At 39.4% G+C, this 19229-nt stretch overlaps 1 protein-coding gene across 1 annotated transcript in view; it reads left to right on the forward strand.

Annotated features, from left to right (window-relative positions):
• Positions 1 to 19229, forward strand: part of ctr9 (CTR9 homolog, Paf1/RNA polymerase II complex component) — a 62485-nt gene that overhangs the window by 11312 nt on the left and 31944 nt on the right. Inside the window, exons 5-14 of the mRNA XM_048545547.2 lie at positions 377 to 466; positions 3537 to 3685; positions 5125 to 5232; positions 5564 to 5671; positions 6869 to 7105; positions 7197 to 7286; positions 8701 to 8829; positions 9146 to 9329; positions 12328 to 12416; positions 15141 to 15326. Coding sequence (XP_048401504.1) covers positions 377 to 466; positions 3537 to 3685; positions 5125 to 5232; positions 5564 to 5671; positions 6869 to 7105; positions 7197 to 7286; positions 8701 to 8829; positions 9146 to 9329; positions 12328 to 12416; positions 15141 to 15326 — 1370 coding nt within the window. The remainder of the gene's footprint in view (positions 1 to 376; positions 467 to 3536; positions 3686 to 5124; positions 5233 to 5563; positions 5672 to 6868; positions 7106 to 7196; positions 7287 to 8700; positions 8830 to 9145; positions 9330 to 12327; positions 12417 to 15140; positions 15327 to 19229) is intronic.

The following is a 19229-nucleotide window of genomic DNA, read 5'->3' on the forward strand; positions in this document are numbered from 1 at the left end:
CCAGCACTTCCAACATTTTAGTGCCCCAACAGTACTATGGAAGTGTGGGCTTTGATTGCGGGCTGAAACTTCAGTAGTCATGATTGAACCTAATACCTTCAACTTCAGATGAGGGTATGATTAATGCAGACAGGGCTGTTGGCATTAAGATATCTTAAGCAATTATCTAATTTGGTGTTTATTTGCCAATGAGACAATGGTGTCAAGAGTGTCTAACTTTAAACTTGCAATGCGTCAAACTCAACTAGAGGAAATTAATAAACGCAGACTACTTAGCTGGACTGCTAGGCCTGTCAAGCTGCAGTTTTAAAACCGTTAGTGAATAATCAAGCTAATGAGCTTATTTGTTGAATGTCTCTCTATTTTCTCTCCTCAGGTAAAGCTTGTATCTCTTTTAACAAAAAAGATTACAGAGGTGCTTTGGCCTATTATAAGAAAGCCCTTCGGACCAATCCTGGATGCCCAGGTGAGGAGTAATTCTACACTCCTAGCCTCAGGTTCAATAAAAATTAAAACAGTCTTTATCAACAACAGGTTAAACCACAACTACCATCTTGTAAATGTGCCTGTTAATTTACCTTTTAATAATTGCTGTGTGAGTATTTAGAATGCAACGAATGAAAAAGTTTGTTTAAAATATGAATTGCTGTGCAAATAAGTGTAAAATCATAATTTGAAAACTATAACTAAAATCATGTCTATCCCTTTTAATCTGTCCTGGTTACCGATTCCTGAATGCATAAACTTCAAAATCTTCCTTTGCAAGCCCATAGCCAAGGGCTGGTACAGATCGTTATTGAATTAATAATCTGCAGAGTGAATTCAGATTGCATGTAACAGTTTTTGAACTTTTAATTGCAGACAATTTTGACATTACTACAAAAATAACTAGGAAAATAAAGAATCCATATAGGGTACTGGGAAGCTGTCAGATTGTTGCAAAATGTCAGTTGTTTTACTGATGTCCTTTAGAAATCAGAAATAAACCTCTCCTTATCTAGAGAAAACTGTATGTCACTTTTGCCTGTGTTACTCAAGTCCAGTGCTAACATGGTTGACTCTTAGCTACCCTTCAAAGAGATCTGATAAATTAATCAGTTTATCAAACTGCTGTCGGCCAATGAAGTCCTTTTCAGACAAGATGTCATGGGAAATAAGTGGCCAGCTTTGATAATTATGTTCAAATCTGAGAGTTGATATTCAACATGCCTTTCTTGATGCTCCTTTTGCAAACTTGTATTCTTGCTGGTTCTGATCACTAATTTTTCACCACTAGCAACTTCACAGGACCATAATGAAACAAAGTATGATATGAAGATGTGTAAGGAGATGTTCAATCAGATGACAAGCAAGGCTGAGAAATGTAGGAAGGAAATTATCAAGCTTGGAGCCTAGGAAACTAAAGACGTGACCACCAATGATGGAGGAATTATCAGTTGGAGCTGGGTGTTGTTAGCGTACTTGTGAAAATGAACACTATGCCTTCAGATGGTTTGCCAAATGCAGCAAGTGGATGAGAGGTAGAAGGGGGCAACAGATAGAGGATGAGCGGCATCAGGGATAATAGTACAAGATCAATAATAAAACTCTTAAAAGCGATGCTCTGACTATAATGAAATTGATAAAAATGGAACTCTGTAAAGGTAGTCCCACCCAGAAGGATATTGGATAGTGTGGGTGAGATTAGTGTGGTCACCTGAATTTAGCGGTGGCTAATAAATTAGATTTCAATCACAAGACTTTCCAGTGCCTTCTGTAGGCCATTCCAAAATCTCTGGCAGCCTCGGTGAGGTGAGCGGATGTTATTGAATTCAGATTTCACCATCTGTCACGGTGATGTTCAACCTAATCTCCCCAGAATATTGGCCTGGGGTTTTGGATTATTAGTCGAGCAATATTATCACTATTCCACTGCCTCCTCTGTTATAAAAATAATTTGCAAAGGCTGAGCATATAATCTTTCACGTGCAAATGACTAAGAGCTGAATCTCATTCAGATGAAAGCAAAATAATGCTAGAATTCTGATTTAAAAGCTGAAAATACTGACCACATGAGGTAGCAACTGTGAAGAGAGAAACAGAATTCACCTTTTAGGTTGATGACATTCTATCAGAACTTGAAAAACCTTGGAGTTATAACAGTGTTTGTGTGATGACAGAAACTCGGGCAGGGTAAATAACAAAGGGGAGGGTCTGGTGGACTGTAAAGAGGAAGAGATTAAATGACAGAGATTATGGTGCAAGGAAAAGTGGATTGTACAAGGATAAGTACGAAAACTAAACGTGTGTTCTTAAGAATTGTAAAAAAAAAAGCATGATCATTACTCTGCACCAGCGATCTCAAATTATTGCATTTAATGTTCAATCCAAAAGTTGTGCCATATTGACAGATGAGATGTTGATTCCATGATTTAATTGCATTGCTGGATGGGCTTCTAAAGTTCCTGATAATTGGTAGATAGGAAGCAAGTAACACTCTTAAGACTTCTGAGCACTCTCCGTTGAAATTTCTACTTGGATCTAAAAAATATGGCTGATTTCTTCTTCCAATGCTTTATTCTTCAGTTTGAAGCAGTACCCTGCTTGGAACCTCCTCACCCAGCTGAGCAAAGATCAGAAAACTGCATGCTCATACCCTAGCTATTGGAGTTTTTGATTTCTGCTCTTCATTCCTGCTGCTGAATTTTTACAAGATGTTACAGTCTTCGTGCCTTCTTATTTGGTTGCTCTTGGCCCATGACTCTAAACAGAAAACCACCTTACCCATAAGGATCATCCCTATGTAAAATCAAACCTAATGCCATACTTGGTCTTGTCCACTTTATGACCCAAATTTCAAGGGATAGTTATGACAGTGTCATAAACCTTTATGATAGGATTGTGAGAGATTTGGAAGGAATCTTGATTTTTGTGGTGTTCCAATACTCCTGTTGCCCTTATCCTTCTATGTCTGTGGAGGTTGGGATTTGAAAGGCATTGTTAAGGAAGCCTTGAGAAATTGCTGCAGTGTGTGTACTGGAGATTGCCATTGTGCCTTAGCTGCAGATGGAGTGAGTTACAAGTTAAAGGCATACTGCAGCAGAAGTGGCTGGTTGTTAATCAGAGTGGGAATTCAGTCTGGTTTTCTACTCAATTCTGCCTCAGTTACATGAACTGTCGTTAAGTATATTGAATCACAGAAACTTGATGTACAGTCATTTGGCCTGTCACGCTTGAGCCAGGTCTTTGAAATACCTGTACCTTGCTACCTCGCCCTAGTATCTTACAAATGTTTGTTGGCTGTTCAACAGTTCCACCATTTTTCTTTTGCATATTGAAACAGCTGTATATATATTCTTTTAAGAGAACACTCATTCCTTGTGTTCTTCTCACAATGATCTTAAATTTGAGCTCTAGTGCAGATACTCAGCAGTGAAAATCTTTCTCTTTCCAGTTTACTGTGAAAACCTTCAGAGACATCACTTATTGTTTGAGAAAACATGCAAATGTTTGTGTTAAATTGATCACATTGTGACTGCTGTTGTTTATTTCCATAGCTGAGGTACGGCTGGGAATGGGCCATTGCTTTGTGAAGCTAAGTAAACTAGAGAAAGCTCGCCTCGCATTTGGAAGGGCTCTGGATCTCAACCCTAAATGTGTCGGGGCACTGGTGGGACTGGCTGTCCTGGAACTAAACAACAAAGAAGTGAGTTACCTACTTGGGATTCTGTTGTACTGTGGAGCCACAGCAGGACTGACAAAAAAAAGGTTCACCAAATCTCCTGTCAAACATAGTTACTTCTATCGCTGCATTTAAAATGGCTGAATGATGTCTTCCATTCACAATGCCTTCAGGCGAATAAATTTCTCAAGCAAATCACTATTGGATGAATTTGTAAGGGTACAATTTTAAATATTTTTATCGGCAATCTAATGCAACAGAATAGTGATATTCAAAACTGCGTGTTGAAGATCCCAGCAAAATGTTGACAACGCCAGAACAGCTCCACTGTCCTAACTTTAGAAACACAATGCCAGATTCCTACGGATAGACAATTATTTTTCCTTGTAGAATTATACAAGGAAACTAGCTATCATACCTTACTCCAACTCTCCTTGCTCTTGCCTCAGTCCTGCAGTTGTTTCCTTTTTAAGAATTTACTCAATGTTTATTTAAAAATTTTGAATCTGTTTTAACTCCCCCTTCAAGCCATTCATTACAGGTAGTAACTTACCACGTAAAATGTTTTTCCCTGCTCTCCTCTGTTGCTTTTGCTCATTACCTTCAACCATGATTCATTGGGTGGTGCTGAGGTATCTAGGTCAGCATGTTTTGGGTTCAAGTCCCGCATCAGTAAATTTAAGAACTTGAAGTTGGGTTGTCAACTTACATTATTATTAAGAGAGTGCTGCACTGTTGCCTGGCTATTGGTTAAACTAAAACTGCAGATTGGGTGCATAAGCTTCTTCGAACCAACTTGGAGTAGAAGAGCTCTATTCTGTGTCCTGGACCAGTATTTACCCATCTGTCAGCATTACTGAAGGGGGCTATATGAACATTGCCCTGTTGTTACCTGTAATATCTTGCTGTGCATAAATTGATTTGTTGGATTTTCTACGTTACAAGCAGCCATGACTATATTTTATTGTAAAGTGCTTGGGGAAGTTTTATACATCCTATAAATGCAAGTTTTGCTTTTTACCTTGTGTTCATAGGTCACTGATCCCAACTGCTAGTGAAAACTGTTTGCCCACATTTACTGTATCAGAATCTTCTGTTGTGGAATAAATTAATGGGAAACACAGGGTTCAAGGAGCAATGAAACCTGTTTTCAAGTAGAATGGATTCAGAAAAATTGTAGTTACGCTGTTATTTGGTTCTGTAAGAAAACAAGAACAGGTTTGATTTTATGTCTTCTTCCAATTCCTGAAAGTTTATATTCTCACGTATCCATCAATTGATTGTGCAGAGTACCCTGAAAGCATATCATTCTGTTGGCGAAATGAGAAGCACCTAAAACCAGTCAGGTGAATGTTGATTTGTGGCATTAATGTGACCCAGCTCACAGTTCAAGTGATAATTTTGTATTGGATGTATTGGCTATTGTATGTATCACACTCTCAAACTGTTTGTTATTTCCCAAGGCTGATTCCATCAAAAATGGCGTGCAACTACTCTCAAGAGCTTACACAATCGACCCTAGCAACCCTATGGTGTTAAATCACCTGGCCAACCACTTCTTCTTCAAAAAGGTACAGAGGTGTCTGTATAAAGATACGGTCATGTAGTCGTGATGTTAACGGATCATGAATCTAAGATCCTGGGCCAGTAATTCATTGCATGTAGTTCAAATCCCACTTGCAGTTTCTGAAAATTTTGAATTCAGTTGAAGTGATAAAGAAGCTGTTGGATTGTTGGAAAAACCCAGCCAGATTTTATGGAAGGAAGTCTGCTGCCCTTCAAACTAACAAGTTTAAAAAAAATGAAGACTTGGTTTTTTTAATCAGTCACCCTTGTATGGTTTGTTTAAAATACAGTGCCTTAGTGTTCAGTTTCTTGATTTGTTTTTCTGTTCCTTTCTAGGATTACAGCAAAGTACAGCACCTAGCTCTCCACGCTTTCCATAATACCGAGGTGGAGGCTATGCAAGCAGAAAGCTGTTATCAGTTGGCCAGGTCCTTTCATGTACAGGTGAATTAACAAGAACCTTTCTATCCAGCCTGTGTGATCATCATACCAGTTTACAATAGGGAAGTCAGCTTGTTTAGACTTACTATCTTCCTGTCAGTTAATATTAATAACAGAAGGCAATGCATCCTCTTGAGCCTGCTGTGCCATTTAATTTAATCAACATCTCAATTCCATTTTACTGTTTTGATTCCTCCCTCAGGCGACTGTCTGTGTGGAGTTTGCATGTTCTCCCCGTGTCTGCGTGGGTTTCCTCCGGGTGCTCCAGTTTCCTCCCAGTCCAGAAATGTGCAGGGTTGGCTATACAAAATTGCCCATAATGTCCAGGGATAGTTAGATTAGCTGGGTTAGACATGGGAAATGTAGGGGTAAGGGAATGGGTCTGGATGTGATGCTCTTCAGAGGGGCAGTGTGGACTTGTTGGGCCGAATAGCCCGTTTCCACACTGTAGGGGTTCTATGTATCTCTTAATTGTTAGCCAACAAATCTCTAAATTGGACAAAAATTGGCTGAGAGGTCAATAAAAATAGGAAAAAAAAGCTTTGTTTTTAGTGATGAGGAGATTTCAAGAAGGCCTCTTATAGTTTTCCAATTAGTAAAGACTGTCAGTTGAATTAATCAGATGAATGATTCACTGTGCATCAAGGTGGAAAATGCAGGAACACAAGTTTATAAAAGAGGAAGCTGGTGAACTTTAGCATACGGGCTTACAGGATAGTGGGATATCAGAAGACTGTTGGGAGTTGACGATACCAATGGGTTCTGTCAACAATTTGATAATCTTTTTTCAGGAAGGAAAAAATGGTGAGTTGGCTGAGTTGAAGTCCACAGTAAAGGGAGAAAGAGAACCATTGGACCCTTTTGCTGTTTCTAAAAATTCTTGCAGTATTCAGGAAAAAAGGCAGGGTGAGAAAGTGAAATTATTTAACTTCAGGTGAAGAACTAGGCTCAATGATCTGATTGATTCCCTTCCTGCAACTCTTAGAATTTCTGTTCTTCATTTAATCTAAACTAAGGTGTGACTCTCACTACACTTGCACTACATTTTTTTATAACTAACGAAGAAAAGATGGCTCTGTGTCCAAATGTAAATATAAGTTCAAAGGCTCTTTTGCCTGGTTTGTTGCATACCTGGAATGTGAGCTAAGCTTAGGATCTCAACATTGACATACACTGTACTTCATTACTCTGTGTTCACAGGGTGATTATGACCAGGCTTTTCAATACTACTACCAAGCCACCCAGTTTGCTTCCACCACCTTTGTCCTGCCTTTCTTTGGCCTTGGACAGATGTACATTTATCGAGGGGACAAGGAGAATGCAGCACAGTGCTTTGAAAAAGTTCTCAAGGCCTATCCCAATAATTATGAAACAATGAAAATTCTAGGCTCCCTGTATGCCACTTCAGACGAGCAGGAGAAGAGAGAGGTTGCAAAGGTACACACGTTTGCGGTATTAATTTGCTTATTTTAGCTCTACTTGTTTTACTTGCAAAACTCTTTAAGCTATACTTTCTCTTATATTTAAGGGCCATCTAAAGAAAGTGACTGAACAGTACCCGGATGATGTGGAGGCCTGGATTGAACTAGCTCAGATCCTTGAACAATCAGATATTCAGGTATAGAAGTAAAATACTCTGTACACTGTAAATCTACAATAACAAAGTGCTGGGAGATGCTCAGTGCATCAGGATCTGTAGAGAGAAAAATAAAGTTGATTTTCAAATCTTCCATGAGAAGTGGAAGAAGTTAGACATATAACAATATTTAAGCAAATACTGGTGTTGATTAAGTGTAGAATGGCAAAAAAAATGGTAAGTTCCCAAAAGGCTGCAAGACAGGAGAAGTTTAAATAAAAGAATAACAGCACAAAGCAAAGGAGATAATAATGGAGCAAATGAATAAAGCCAAAGATGGTTCAGTTGGAGCTGTAAATGCTAATGGCAGAATAATTATCAACAACTGCTGTCTGAAAGAAATGGAAATAATGATTATGATCTCTGACTTACTCTGTTTCAGTAGGTAGATGTTAGAAAAGAAACAATTTGTATTTGTGTATCACTGTATCACCAACTTAGAATAGCCAAAAGTGCTTTATAACCACGAGGTTTCGCCCACAATTAAAATACATGACCAGCGTACTTGTTTCCCGCAGGCTGATTGTTTTCCAATGCATTTCTGCCCCATCCTGTATGCTTTGGGAATCACCAATATTGACTCAGAGTAGAATATGAACCAACAATCTCGATCTGTCAAACTGACACTATTATAGAGAACATGAGCATAGAGATGAAGCCCCTAAGGCTTTTTCAATTTCAAATACTACCTCTACTCCTTAGAACTCCTTAAAAATGCTTTGGGTGTACTCTGACAGCGCAGATTGCAGCAGTTCAAGTAGGTAAGCTTTTAGCCATAGTCAGCAACCACAGCCTTTTCAAAGTCATTTAGCAATACATGATAAATTCTGGCCTTGCCAACAACGTCTACATTTCTTTGAAAAAGAAAGGATCAGCATTGTTGTCAGTGATGGCAGTGGAAACCAGAGACACAAGCTGCCATAAGTTTTGATTTGTTGGTGCCTGCGTTCTGAAGAATAGAGATTTTCAGTGATGTCTCTGCATTAAATTTTAATCTGCTATGCACTTGCTAATTTCATCACTCATTATTTATCCTAAAGTTCTACATTTATCCTCCTTACATTTCCAAGTTTGTGTCATCTCCAAACTTTGAAATGATGCAATAACTCTCCAAGTTCAGGACGTTTAATGTATATCAAAATTTAGATTAGATGGTGGAATATGTTTCAACAATGGACAGTAAATGCCTGGGGTAATGCCAGGCACAGTATCAGTCTCTCAGAAATTATAGGGTGTCAAAACATTGTTGAGTGGAGAGATAAATGTTGGCATTGAATGGACTGCATAGCCTTTCCTCCTCTGTTTTTCTTGTATTCCTGTGCAATATATTCACACGTGGGTCTTTTTCTGGCACAACTATATTTAGTAATGGGATCTTGTTGAATCTTGTTTGTAGGGTGCCCTATCAGCCTATGGGACAGCTACACGAATCCTTCAGGAGAAGGTGCAAGCTGATGTTCCTCCAGAAATCCTAAACAATGTTGGGGCACTTCATTTCCGCCTGGGAAACTTAGGAGAAGCCAAGGTAAATCTATCCTTTAAATGAGCAGTTTTACAATTCTCCCTGTGCAACTTTGAGAGCGAATCATTGCATAATATAAAATGCCATCTGCCTTACCATTTATTTTGTCCTTCCCCTTCCAACCTCCATCTACCCTGTATTTGCCTGCCCCTCTCCTCTTGAGCTCCTCTCCCTGATTTTATTAATTTGCACTCCTCCTCCCCCTATTCAGGCAGCTCCTTCCTACTTCATAGATATTCTGTAGATATTGGACCTTTCAACCCACTTTATATTGATCCATTCTAAGTTGTGAATAAAGTGAGTTGTGCTTTTGTGGCAGAAATACTTCCTGGCATCACTTGAACGTGCCAAAGCTGAAGCAGAGCATGACGAGCATTACTACAATGCAATCTCAGTTACTACTTCCTATAACCTGGCCAGGCTGTACGAGGCCCTGTGTGAATACCATGAAGCTGAAATATTATACAAGAATGTTCTAAGAGAGCATCCAAATTATGTGGATTGTAAGTAGTACTTCGGGCCTGTTTTATTCTCCAAGGTGAAGGGGAAGTGATGCTTTTCATGTTTAGTTAACGGTGAATCTGTAGGTTTTTTAAAATCATGATCTATAAATTTTGCATTATGTTTGTTTTTACAGTGAAGTCATGTTGCTTGTAGAAAATTTGTCTATCAAGCTGTTTTGCAGGTTGTGACCTTGAGAAGATGTGAAGTAAATTGAGAAGGAGAGAAAAGAAAAGAAAGGTGACATCAGGGTGTCCCAAAGGGCCTTAGCTTAGTTAATTAAACTTGAATTGTAGTCATCATTGCAGTATTGGAAACCCAGCAGTTAATTTGCACACAGTAAACTCCCGCAAAGACTACTAAATATAGAACCAGAAAATTATTTTTACTGGTAAATTGGTAGAGTGATATCTACTTATTCAGAATACTGGGGACAATGCTCATACTTTGAATAATTGATTTTGTGTACTTTAAACTAATAATTCAGAGAATGAGTTCTGATGCCACCACCACTTTGAGAATTCACACTTAGTTTATTTTTATATATCCATTACATAAAATAGGATCAATAAAATGAAGCTGAGATTGCTGTTAAGACTCATTTGATTCACCAGTGTCTTTACCCATTCTGGGTCTATATGTGACACCAATCCCACACCACAAAGTTAATTCTTATTTGCCCTCTAAAAATGGCCAGAATGAAACATTCTGTATGTAAAACGTGCTAGCAGCAGTTAAGAGCACAAGACTTAAGAGCCAGGAATAGGTCATTTGACCTTTTGAGCCTGTTTTGCCATTCAATAAGATCACAGCTGATTCAGAAACGGAAGTTACTGGAAAAACTCAGCAGGTCTATTACCAGACCTGAAACTTTAACTCTGATATTTCTTCAAAGATGCTGCCAGACCTGCTGAGCTTTTCCAGCAACTCATGTTCTTGTTCCTGATTTACAGCATCTGTAGTTCTTGCGGTTTTTATTAAAATCACAGCTGGTCCAGTTGTGGTCATAGCTCCACTTTCTTGTCTGCATTCTATATTTAAAAAAAACCCTTGACCCTATGATCTTTCAAAAATCTATTTAACTAAGTTTAAAGATCCAGCCTCCGGCACTTCTCAGGAAGAGAACTTCAAACTCTTAACAGTTCTTCGAAAGATTAAAAAAGAACTCCATATCTCTTATTTTTAAACAATGTCCCTTTGACTTAATCGTCCCCACAAGAGGAAATGTCCTCTACGTATCCATCCTGTCTAGTTCCTTAAGATCTTATCAAGATCACCTGCATTCTTTTAGGCTCCAGTGAGTACAGGCTCAACTTGTTCAAACTTCCTTCACAAGCAAGTCCTTCAACCCAGGAATGTGTCAACTGAGCCTTCTGCAATTTGCTTATAAAACAACTTTTTTTCAAGTAACTGCGCTTGAGGTGTGGTCTCACCAATGTGGTACAACTTTCCTACTTTTATAATCTATTCTCCTTGCAATAAATAACAACTCTTCATTTGCCTTCTTAATCATTTGGTGTGTCTGTATACTTCATGATTAATATACCAGGATGTCCAGCATACTCTGTAGTACGGAGTACTGCAGTCTCTTTACGTTTAAATATTATGCTGCTTTTCTGTTTTTCCTGCCAAATTGGACAAGTTCATACTTACCACATTATTCTCCAATTGCAAAATGTTTCTCCAATTAACCTGGAGATGGTTCTGTAGACTCTCCACCTCCTTTTGACAATTTACTTTCTTGGTGTCATCAACAAATGTAGCTACCATACATTTTAGTGCCCTCATCCAAATCACCCATTCAATAGATCGTAATTAGATGAGGATCCAGCAGGTATCTTTGGTGCTCACTCCACCAGTTGCAATGAACTAACCTGAGAAAAATTCATTTATCCCTGGGTACTAAGGCCCAGTGTCAACCTCTACAGGCAACAAGCAGTGGGCAATAACAGAAGTTGCTGGAAAAGCTCAGCAGGCCTGGCAGCATCAGTGAAGAGAAATCAGAGTCAATGTTTTGGGTCTGGTGACTCTTTCGCAGAACTCATGATAGCTAGAAAAATGTCAGTGTTTTTATGCAGAAAACAGGGTAGAGGGAGGGGAGGGGGTAAGGAGTAAACGAATGTAGGGATAGAGACCAAAGTGGGAGAAGAGCAGTTGGACTGATAAAGGAATAGATAACAATCTGGCTAGGAGGGTGAATAGCTATAAATGTGGACTTTAAGTGGCTAACAATAGGTGGTGTGTAATGGCAGAATATGTATGATGAGGACTGTTGAGTGGGGTAGGGGGTTAGGACATGGAAGAGTTCAGGCTCTAAAATTATAAACCAATGTTTTCCTAGTTAACGTCAGTTCTGAGGAAGGATCACCAGACCCAAAACATTAACTCTGATTTCACTTAACAAATGCTGCCAGACCTGCTGAGCTCTTCCAGCAACTTCTGTTTTTGTTTCTGATTTACAGCGTCCGCAGTTCTTATGGTTTTTATTAAACAATGGGCAATAGCTGCTGGCCTTAGCAACAGCATGCGCAATCTGAAAATTAACTTGATAGAAGTACTGTTTGTTAAGAAAACAGTTTTAAGTGTTTAAGAACTCATTCAAATTCTCATTTCTACACACATGAAACTTGTGGGTTTTTATAATTTGTATGAGCTTCTTCGGAGTAAAAACTGTTTTCCTAAAATAAGAATGGAAGCATCAATTGCAAGTATGGTGCATGAACATCATGCAGTGTAATGTTTTTCAGTGAACTAGTTTCTTGAAGGGGTTGTACAATGTTAAATAAGGTTAGGGTATATTAATATCGTATATTAATAATCATATTTCTCTTTGTTTTGTAATGTTCACATAGGTAGCTTTGTAGGCATAGGAAAGACATGGAATCCCTTACCCTCGTATTCATTCCACCATAGTTCATTCACCTATTCTAAATACTTTGCAGCATGGTTGAATGAGAGACTTTATACTCTTTTTTTTCTCTCTGAACAAACGTCATACAGGTTACCTACGTCTGGGCTGCATGGCAAGAGACAAGGGGAATTTTTATGAAGCCTCTGACTGGTTTAAGGAAGCTCTGCAGATCAACCAGGTTGGCTCAAGTGAAATTCGCAAAGTGATTTGTGGGTTCCTCTGACAATGAACCAATGATATCGTGACTGAACTAATAATCCTCAACTCCACTTTCTTGTCAAATCCTTGATTTTTTTTTTAATGATTGAAAATCTGCTCCTCTCAACCTTGAATATAATTAGCCAATCCAAGTCCAAGACTCAGAGTTCTATAAATTCACAACCCTCCGAAAGAAGAAAGTCCTCCTTATCTCTGTCTTAATCAGAGATTATACCCTGTGATCCTAGATGCTTCCACAAGAGGAAACAATCTCTGCATCTAAGTTGTCAAGTCTCCCTAAGATTCTTGTATGTTTCAATAAGGTAATCTCTCATTCTTCTAAGTTCCAGTGAGTTCAGGCCCAGTCTACTCTGCTTCCCTCATAATAAAATCCTTTCATACCTGGGCTCAATCTAATCAAACTTCTCTGGACCGCCACCAATGCCTGTTTAGCATTCATTAGAAGAAACTAAAGTTTGCATTATTCTGTCTGACTAGTTCCTTGTATAGTTTTTGTAAGATTTCTCTATTTTACATTCTGTTCCCTTTTAAATAATTTTTTCTATTCCTTATTTTGCTTTCTTATAGTATGCTGAATTTGTATGCCAGCTTTTTGCACGAGTGCGCAAACGGTCTGAAATTCCTCGAAGGGTTTCTGCAAATCATCCTCCATTTAAATAAAATTCCCTTCCTGTATTCGTCCTGCCATAGTGACTTTTTTCCCCTCATTATATTCCATCTATCAAGTTTTGCCCCCTCACTTAACCGCTCTGTATCCCTCTATAGACATTTTGTGTCATCCTTACCACTTGCCTTTTTGCATCATCCACAAATTTGCTGAGAGTACCTTTACCTCCCTCGTTCAAGTCGTTGTTATTTGTTGTATATAACAGGACCGGCTCTTATCCGCATGCTACTCTACTAGTTACAGTTTGCCATTTCTGGAAATGGCCTCATAATCCCAACCCTCTGTTCTGTTAATCAAGCAATCCTCTACACTAATACACTTCCCCAATATCATGAGCTCCTGTCTTACCAAGTAGCCTTAATTAGTAACCAAAACTGCATGCAGTACTCCAGGTTTGGCTTCACCAAGCCCTGTATAACTGCAGTATGTCATTCCTACTTCTGAACTCAAATTCTGTTGCATTGGATGGCAATGTGCCATTTATCTTCCCAGGTGGTCAATGCACCTTTCTCTGTACTTTCATTGACTAATATACTAATTAGTAATTTAGCTCCTAACAATTCAGCATTTGTCAGCGGAAACTGTTATTCCCTCGGTATTGTTGATATCAGTGTGAACAATGACAGCTGGATCCCTTCCCTCCCACCCTTGTTTCTTCCTAAGCCCTGAGGAGATGTACTTTTTCCTGGCACCAGGCAAGCAACAGAGCCTTTGGGATTCACGCTTATCTATCCTTCTAATAATACTGCCCCTTACCACTATTAGGTTTTATTTCCACCTCCCCACCCGCAACCGTTTGAATGGCTTCCTAGACCAAGGCACTGTGGTCAGGTCGGTCATCCTTCTTGCAGTTGCTGTTGTCATCTGTACAGCTTGCAAAAACAAGAGTGTTGGACAATCACAGGGTCTAAGACTCCTCAAAAGCTTCAGTACTGATACATGCCTCGCCTACGCCGCTAATTACAGACCTAATTTGAGTTATCTCATCTGAGGAAAGTGTCCAGGTAACTTTCCTGCACCTTGATGTAGTATAATGCCTACATCTCATCAACTCGATCCAAAAGTTCCTCAGGCTACAAACACATCTAGTTTTCGTTGGATGACCAAGGTGTCCAGCAGACCCCAAATGTTGTGACAGCAGTGCATAACCCATCCTGCTATCACTGTCATATTTAATTTGTGAATTAATTACTCTAGTAATTAAAATCCCTGCTCTTTACACTGAATTGTAATTGTTCTTGGACAGAAGTGTCAATTTTGAACTTGGCTATTTTTAAGAAAGAGATGTAAAAAAGACTAGAGACCTAAACACAAACTGCGTTAGCCATACTTTTACTGTAATGAAGAGAAATGCTTATCAAACCTACATACCAATCAGCTGCTTTTCCTGCTCACGTCACATTGTGATTCATGGTGCCATTCTGTTGCTGGTTTCGCTGCAGGTAGGCTTCTCGATCAAACTAAACTAATTCAAGCTGGAGGGCCAAGTAAACTGTGATTATTTGCCACACACACACACCCATTAAATGGCTTCCTTTTCCTGTGGAAGAGGAAGAGTCGGTTTCTGGAGGCTGAAATGTTTAGGCAAAAGCAACCAACCACCTCTTAGCTTTGCTCCCTGAAGCACTCAATTCTAGCACTCTATTGCAAGTCATAACTTGCTGTGGTTCACAAATTTTTATTACAATTTTTCTTTACCTGAATTATTGACGTCACCCTTGGATTTCTATATGCAAACTTTCACACATGCAGACACGTTACCTCATAAACGTTCAGTAGGCACTGCATTCCCCAATCAAGGTGGAAGCATTGATGCTCTTCATACAGCTTTCTATTACACTGTGATATGCCCAGTAGTTTTTACTGAACTACATCAATTTGTTTCCTTCTGACTGTTGTCTAATAATGAAATTTGAGGTGTTGCTGTGAAGGGAAATACTTTGGGGATGCCTGCTCATGAATGACGCCCAACAGCACCATTTTTAAATGAACCATCTGTTTCAATGTTGTCCTCAGGATCATCCAGATGCTTGGTCACTGATTGGGAATCTTCACTTGGCTAAGCAGGAATGGGGACCAGGACAAAAAAAGTTTGAACGAATCTTGAAACAGCCATCAACTCAGAATGACACCTATTCCATGTTGGCCTTGGGTAATGTTTGGCTTCAGACTTTGCACCAGCCAACTAGGGACAGAGAAAAGGTAAGAGATAATTTACACTTAGATCGCATCTTTCACAATCCCACGGTATCTCAAAGTATTTTACTGCCAAAGCAGTTTTTTATAAGTGTATTTTTAAGGAATATGCAGTCCTTACAATAAATTGGAGGAAGCTTGGAGATGGAAGGATTAAACATTTTCTGGGTAAATCAAGCCAACATTTTAGTAGGTGTTTTAAAGCATTCACTGTTTACAAAAATTCAAATGAAAGCAGATATGCAAAGCTTGAAGAGGAAGATAAAAGATGAATCTATGTCTTTAATTGTGAACAGATTGATTTGGGAGGCCATGTGCTGGAAATTGCCTAGTAACAGCCTTTTCACTAAAGTAGCTGTTTCAGTACACTCCTAGCTGTGTTAGTTGAAGGAATAAACTCAAAAAAAAACTGGCAGTAAAAAGAAAGACCTCTCTCCTGTAAAAGGGGAAACCTTATAGCAAGATAAACTGTATATATTTCTATTAGTAAATTATGTACTGGGAATCTGAAAATGTTCCAGAAAGCAGTACCTTTGACTTCCACCTAAACTATAAAAACGAAACTATTTGCTTCTAATTGACTCTCACCAGACTTTGGTTTAGATCTAAAATTCTGCTGCACTCAGTATTGTGATCTCAATGACAGGAAATCCACTGGACTGTGAAAGTCTTCCTAATTTTTGATCCTTTACTTTTGAAATCTCAGCAGAGTATTTTTCCTATTTTTGCCTTTTCTTAAAAAAGCCATGTCACTTTTGCATAGTTATATTGTCTTTTCTGTCATGTGAATTTGGGATTGAAGGATTTTCTTTTAAGTACGGAGTAACTTAGTTGTTAACTAGTATTGCCATTTATTGTATGAATAAGTTTGTTTATAATAAACAAGTTACCTTTGAATTTATTGAAAGAACCTGGTGAAAGCCTCTTTTGTTCTAGATGACAGTAATAAAGAGAAACAAATTGACATCTTCGTGATTAGGTAAAACATTTATACTTTTGATATGACTCATGGAGTAGTGGTGCTTGTTTACCATTGCTGTCTTCTCATTAGAGTATCAACAGTTGTCACCTTTGAGATGTGGGATTTGTGGGAGGTAACTCTCACACACTGATCCAAGAAACGGTTCCTGACAAATATTTATGTAAACTGTTTTATTGACCTATTTTAAGGTATAAATATTGACAATGTATTAGAGATTTCTTCTGCAGTTTGTTTGAAATGGTGCCATGGGAGATTTTACATTCATCTGAATGAACTGACAGACTCTGTTTAATATATCTTCTGAAAGTTGCACCTCAAGCAGGGGAGAACTTGCCCATTACTGGGGACTGGAAAAATAAAAGTCATCCTGAATTATGTGCTCAAATCTTTGGACCTGAACTCCGACTTTGCAGAGTCACAAGACACTGGAGCAGAAATTAGGCCATTCAGCCCATCAAGTCTGCTCCACCATTCAATCATGGCTGATAAGTTCCTCAACCCCATTCTCCTGCTACTCCCCAAAACCCTTGATCCCCTTGATGATCAAGAACCTTTCTATCTCATTCTTAAATATACTCAATGACCCGGCCTCCAGAGCCTTCTGTGGCAGTGAATTCCATAGATTCATCATTCTCTGGCTGAAGAAGTTTCTTCTCATCTCTGTTCTAAAAGGTCTTCCCTTTACTCTAAGTCTGTGCCCTAGGGTCCTAGACTCTCCTATCAATGGAAACATCTTCCCAACATCCACTTTGTCCAGGCCAGTCAGTGTTTTGAAAGTTTCAATTAGATCCCTCCTCATCCTTCAAAACTCCAAGTATTGTACCAGGGTTCTCAAATGCTCCTCGTATGTTAAGCTTTCCATTCTTGGTACCATTCTCTTAAACCTCCTCTGAACCCGCACCAGGGCCAGTACATCCTTCCTGAGATATGGGGCCCAAAACTACAAGCTGTACTTCAAATGTGGCCTGACCAGTGCTTTATAAAGCCTCAGTAGTACATCCCTGCTTTTATATTCACACCCTCTCAAAATAAATGCCAACATTGCATTTGCCTTTCTGACTACTGACTCAACCTGCAAGTTTACCTTGAGAGAATCCTGAACTAGAACTCCTAAGGCTCTTTGCACTTCAGACTTCTGAATTTTCTCCCCATTTAAAAAATAGTCCCTGCTTTTGTTGTTCTTACCAAAGTGCATGACCTCACACTTCCCCAAATTGTACTCCATCTGCCACTTCTTTGCTCGCTCTCCTAACCTGTCCAAATCCTTCTGCAGCCTCGCCACTCCTGAATACTACCTTGTCCCTCTACCTATCTTTGTCATCTGCAAACGTAGCCAGAATGCCCACAGTTCCTTCATCTTGATCATTAATGTACAAAGCAAAGAGTTGTGGTTCCAGCACCGACCCTTGTGGAAAACCACTTGTCATCAGCTGCCATCCTGAGAAAGGCCCCTCTAACCCAATGCTCTGCTTTCTGCCTGACAGCCAATCTTCTATCCATGCTAGCACCTTGCCACGAACACAGTGGGCCCTTATCTTACTCAGCAGCCTCCTGTGTGGCACCTTTATCATAGGCAGGTAGATAACATCTGTTGGCTCTCTTTGGTCTACCCTGCTCGTTACTTCCTCAAAGAATTCTAGCAGATTTGTCAGGTATGACCTCCCCTTGACAAAACCATGCTGACTTTGCCCTATTTTGCAATGAACTTGCAAATATTCAAAAATGTTATCCTTTACGATGGACTCCAAAATCTTGCCCATGATCGAGGTTAGGCTTGTTGGCTTGTAATTTTCTGTCTTTTGCCTTACTACCTTTTTTAAACAGGTGTTATGTTAGCGATTTTTTTTTTCCAGTCCTCTGGGACCTTCCCTGACTCTAGCAATTCCTGAAAGGTTACCACTAACGCTTCCACTATCTCTTCAGCTATCTCCTTTAGAACTCTTGAGGTGTAGTCCATCTGGTCTAGTTGATTTGTCCACCTTCAGGCCAGTCAGTTTTACTCGCACCTTTTCCTTGGTGATGGCCACCATACTGAGCTCTGCCCCAACTCTGATGAATTTTTGGGAGATCACTTGTGTCTTCCACTGTGAAGACTGACGTGAAGTAATTATTCATTTCCTCAGCCACTTCCTTGTTTCCTGCTACTATCAAGTCATTTTTCCAGTGGTCTAATGTCCACTTCTGCCTCTCTTTTGCCCTTTATATATCTAAAACTCTTACAGTCTTCATTTATATTACTGGCTAGCTTACCCTCATATTTAATCTTCTCCCTCTGTTTTTTTTTCTTTGTTGCCCTCTGATGGTCTTTGTAAGCTTCCCAGTCGTCTGCCCCTCACCACATTATATGCTTTCTCTTTTGCTTTTATGCTCTCCCTGACTTCCTTAGTCAGCCATGGTTGCCTCATCCTCCCTGTACTATGCTTCTTTTTCCTAGGGATGAATTTTTGCTGTGTCTCCTGAATTACTCCCAGAAACACCTGCCATTGCTGGCCCACTGTCTTTCCTGCTTGGCTCCTTTTCCAGTCATTTCTGCCCAGCTCCTCCTTCATACCTCTGTAGTCACTTTTATTCAGCCGTAATACTGTTACCTCTGATTCTGTCTTCTCCTTCTCAAATTGCAGAGTAAATTTTATCATCTTATGATCACTTCCTCCTAAGGGTTCTTTTACCTTAAACTCCCTTATCAAGTCTGCCTCACTGCACAACACTAAATCCAGTATTGCCTGTTCCCTTGTGGGCTCCATCACTAGCTACTCCAAAAAGGCATCTCGTAGATACTCCACAAACTATTTTTCTAGCAATCCACTACCAACATGATTTTCCCAGTCCACCTGCATATTGAAATCCCCCAAGATCATTGTGACTTGGCCTTTCTTACACACCTTGTCTGTCTCCTGCTGTGTCTTGCGCCCCAGCTCCAGACTATT

This window comes from Stegostoma tigrinum, chromosome 17, assembly GCF_030684315.1.
Source record: "Stegostoma tigrinum isolate sSteTig4 chromosome 17, sSteTig4.hap1, whole genome shotgun sequence".
Taxonomy (NCBI): Eukaryota; Metazoa; Chordata; class Chondrichthyes; order Orectolobiformes; family Stegostomatidae; genus Stegostoma; species Stegostoma tigrinum.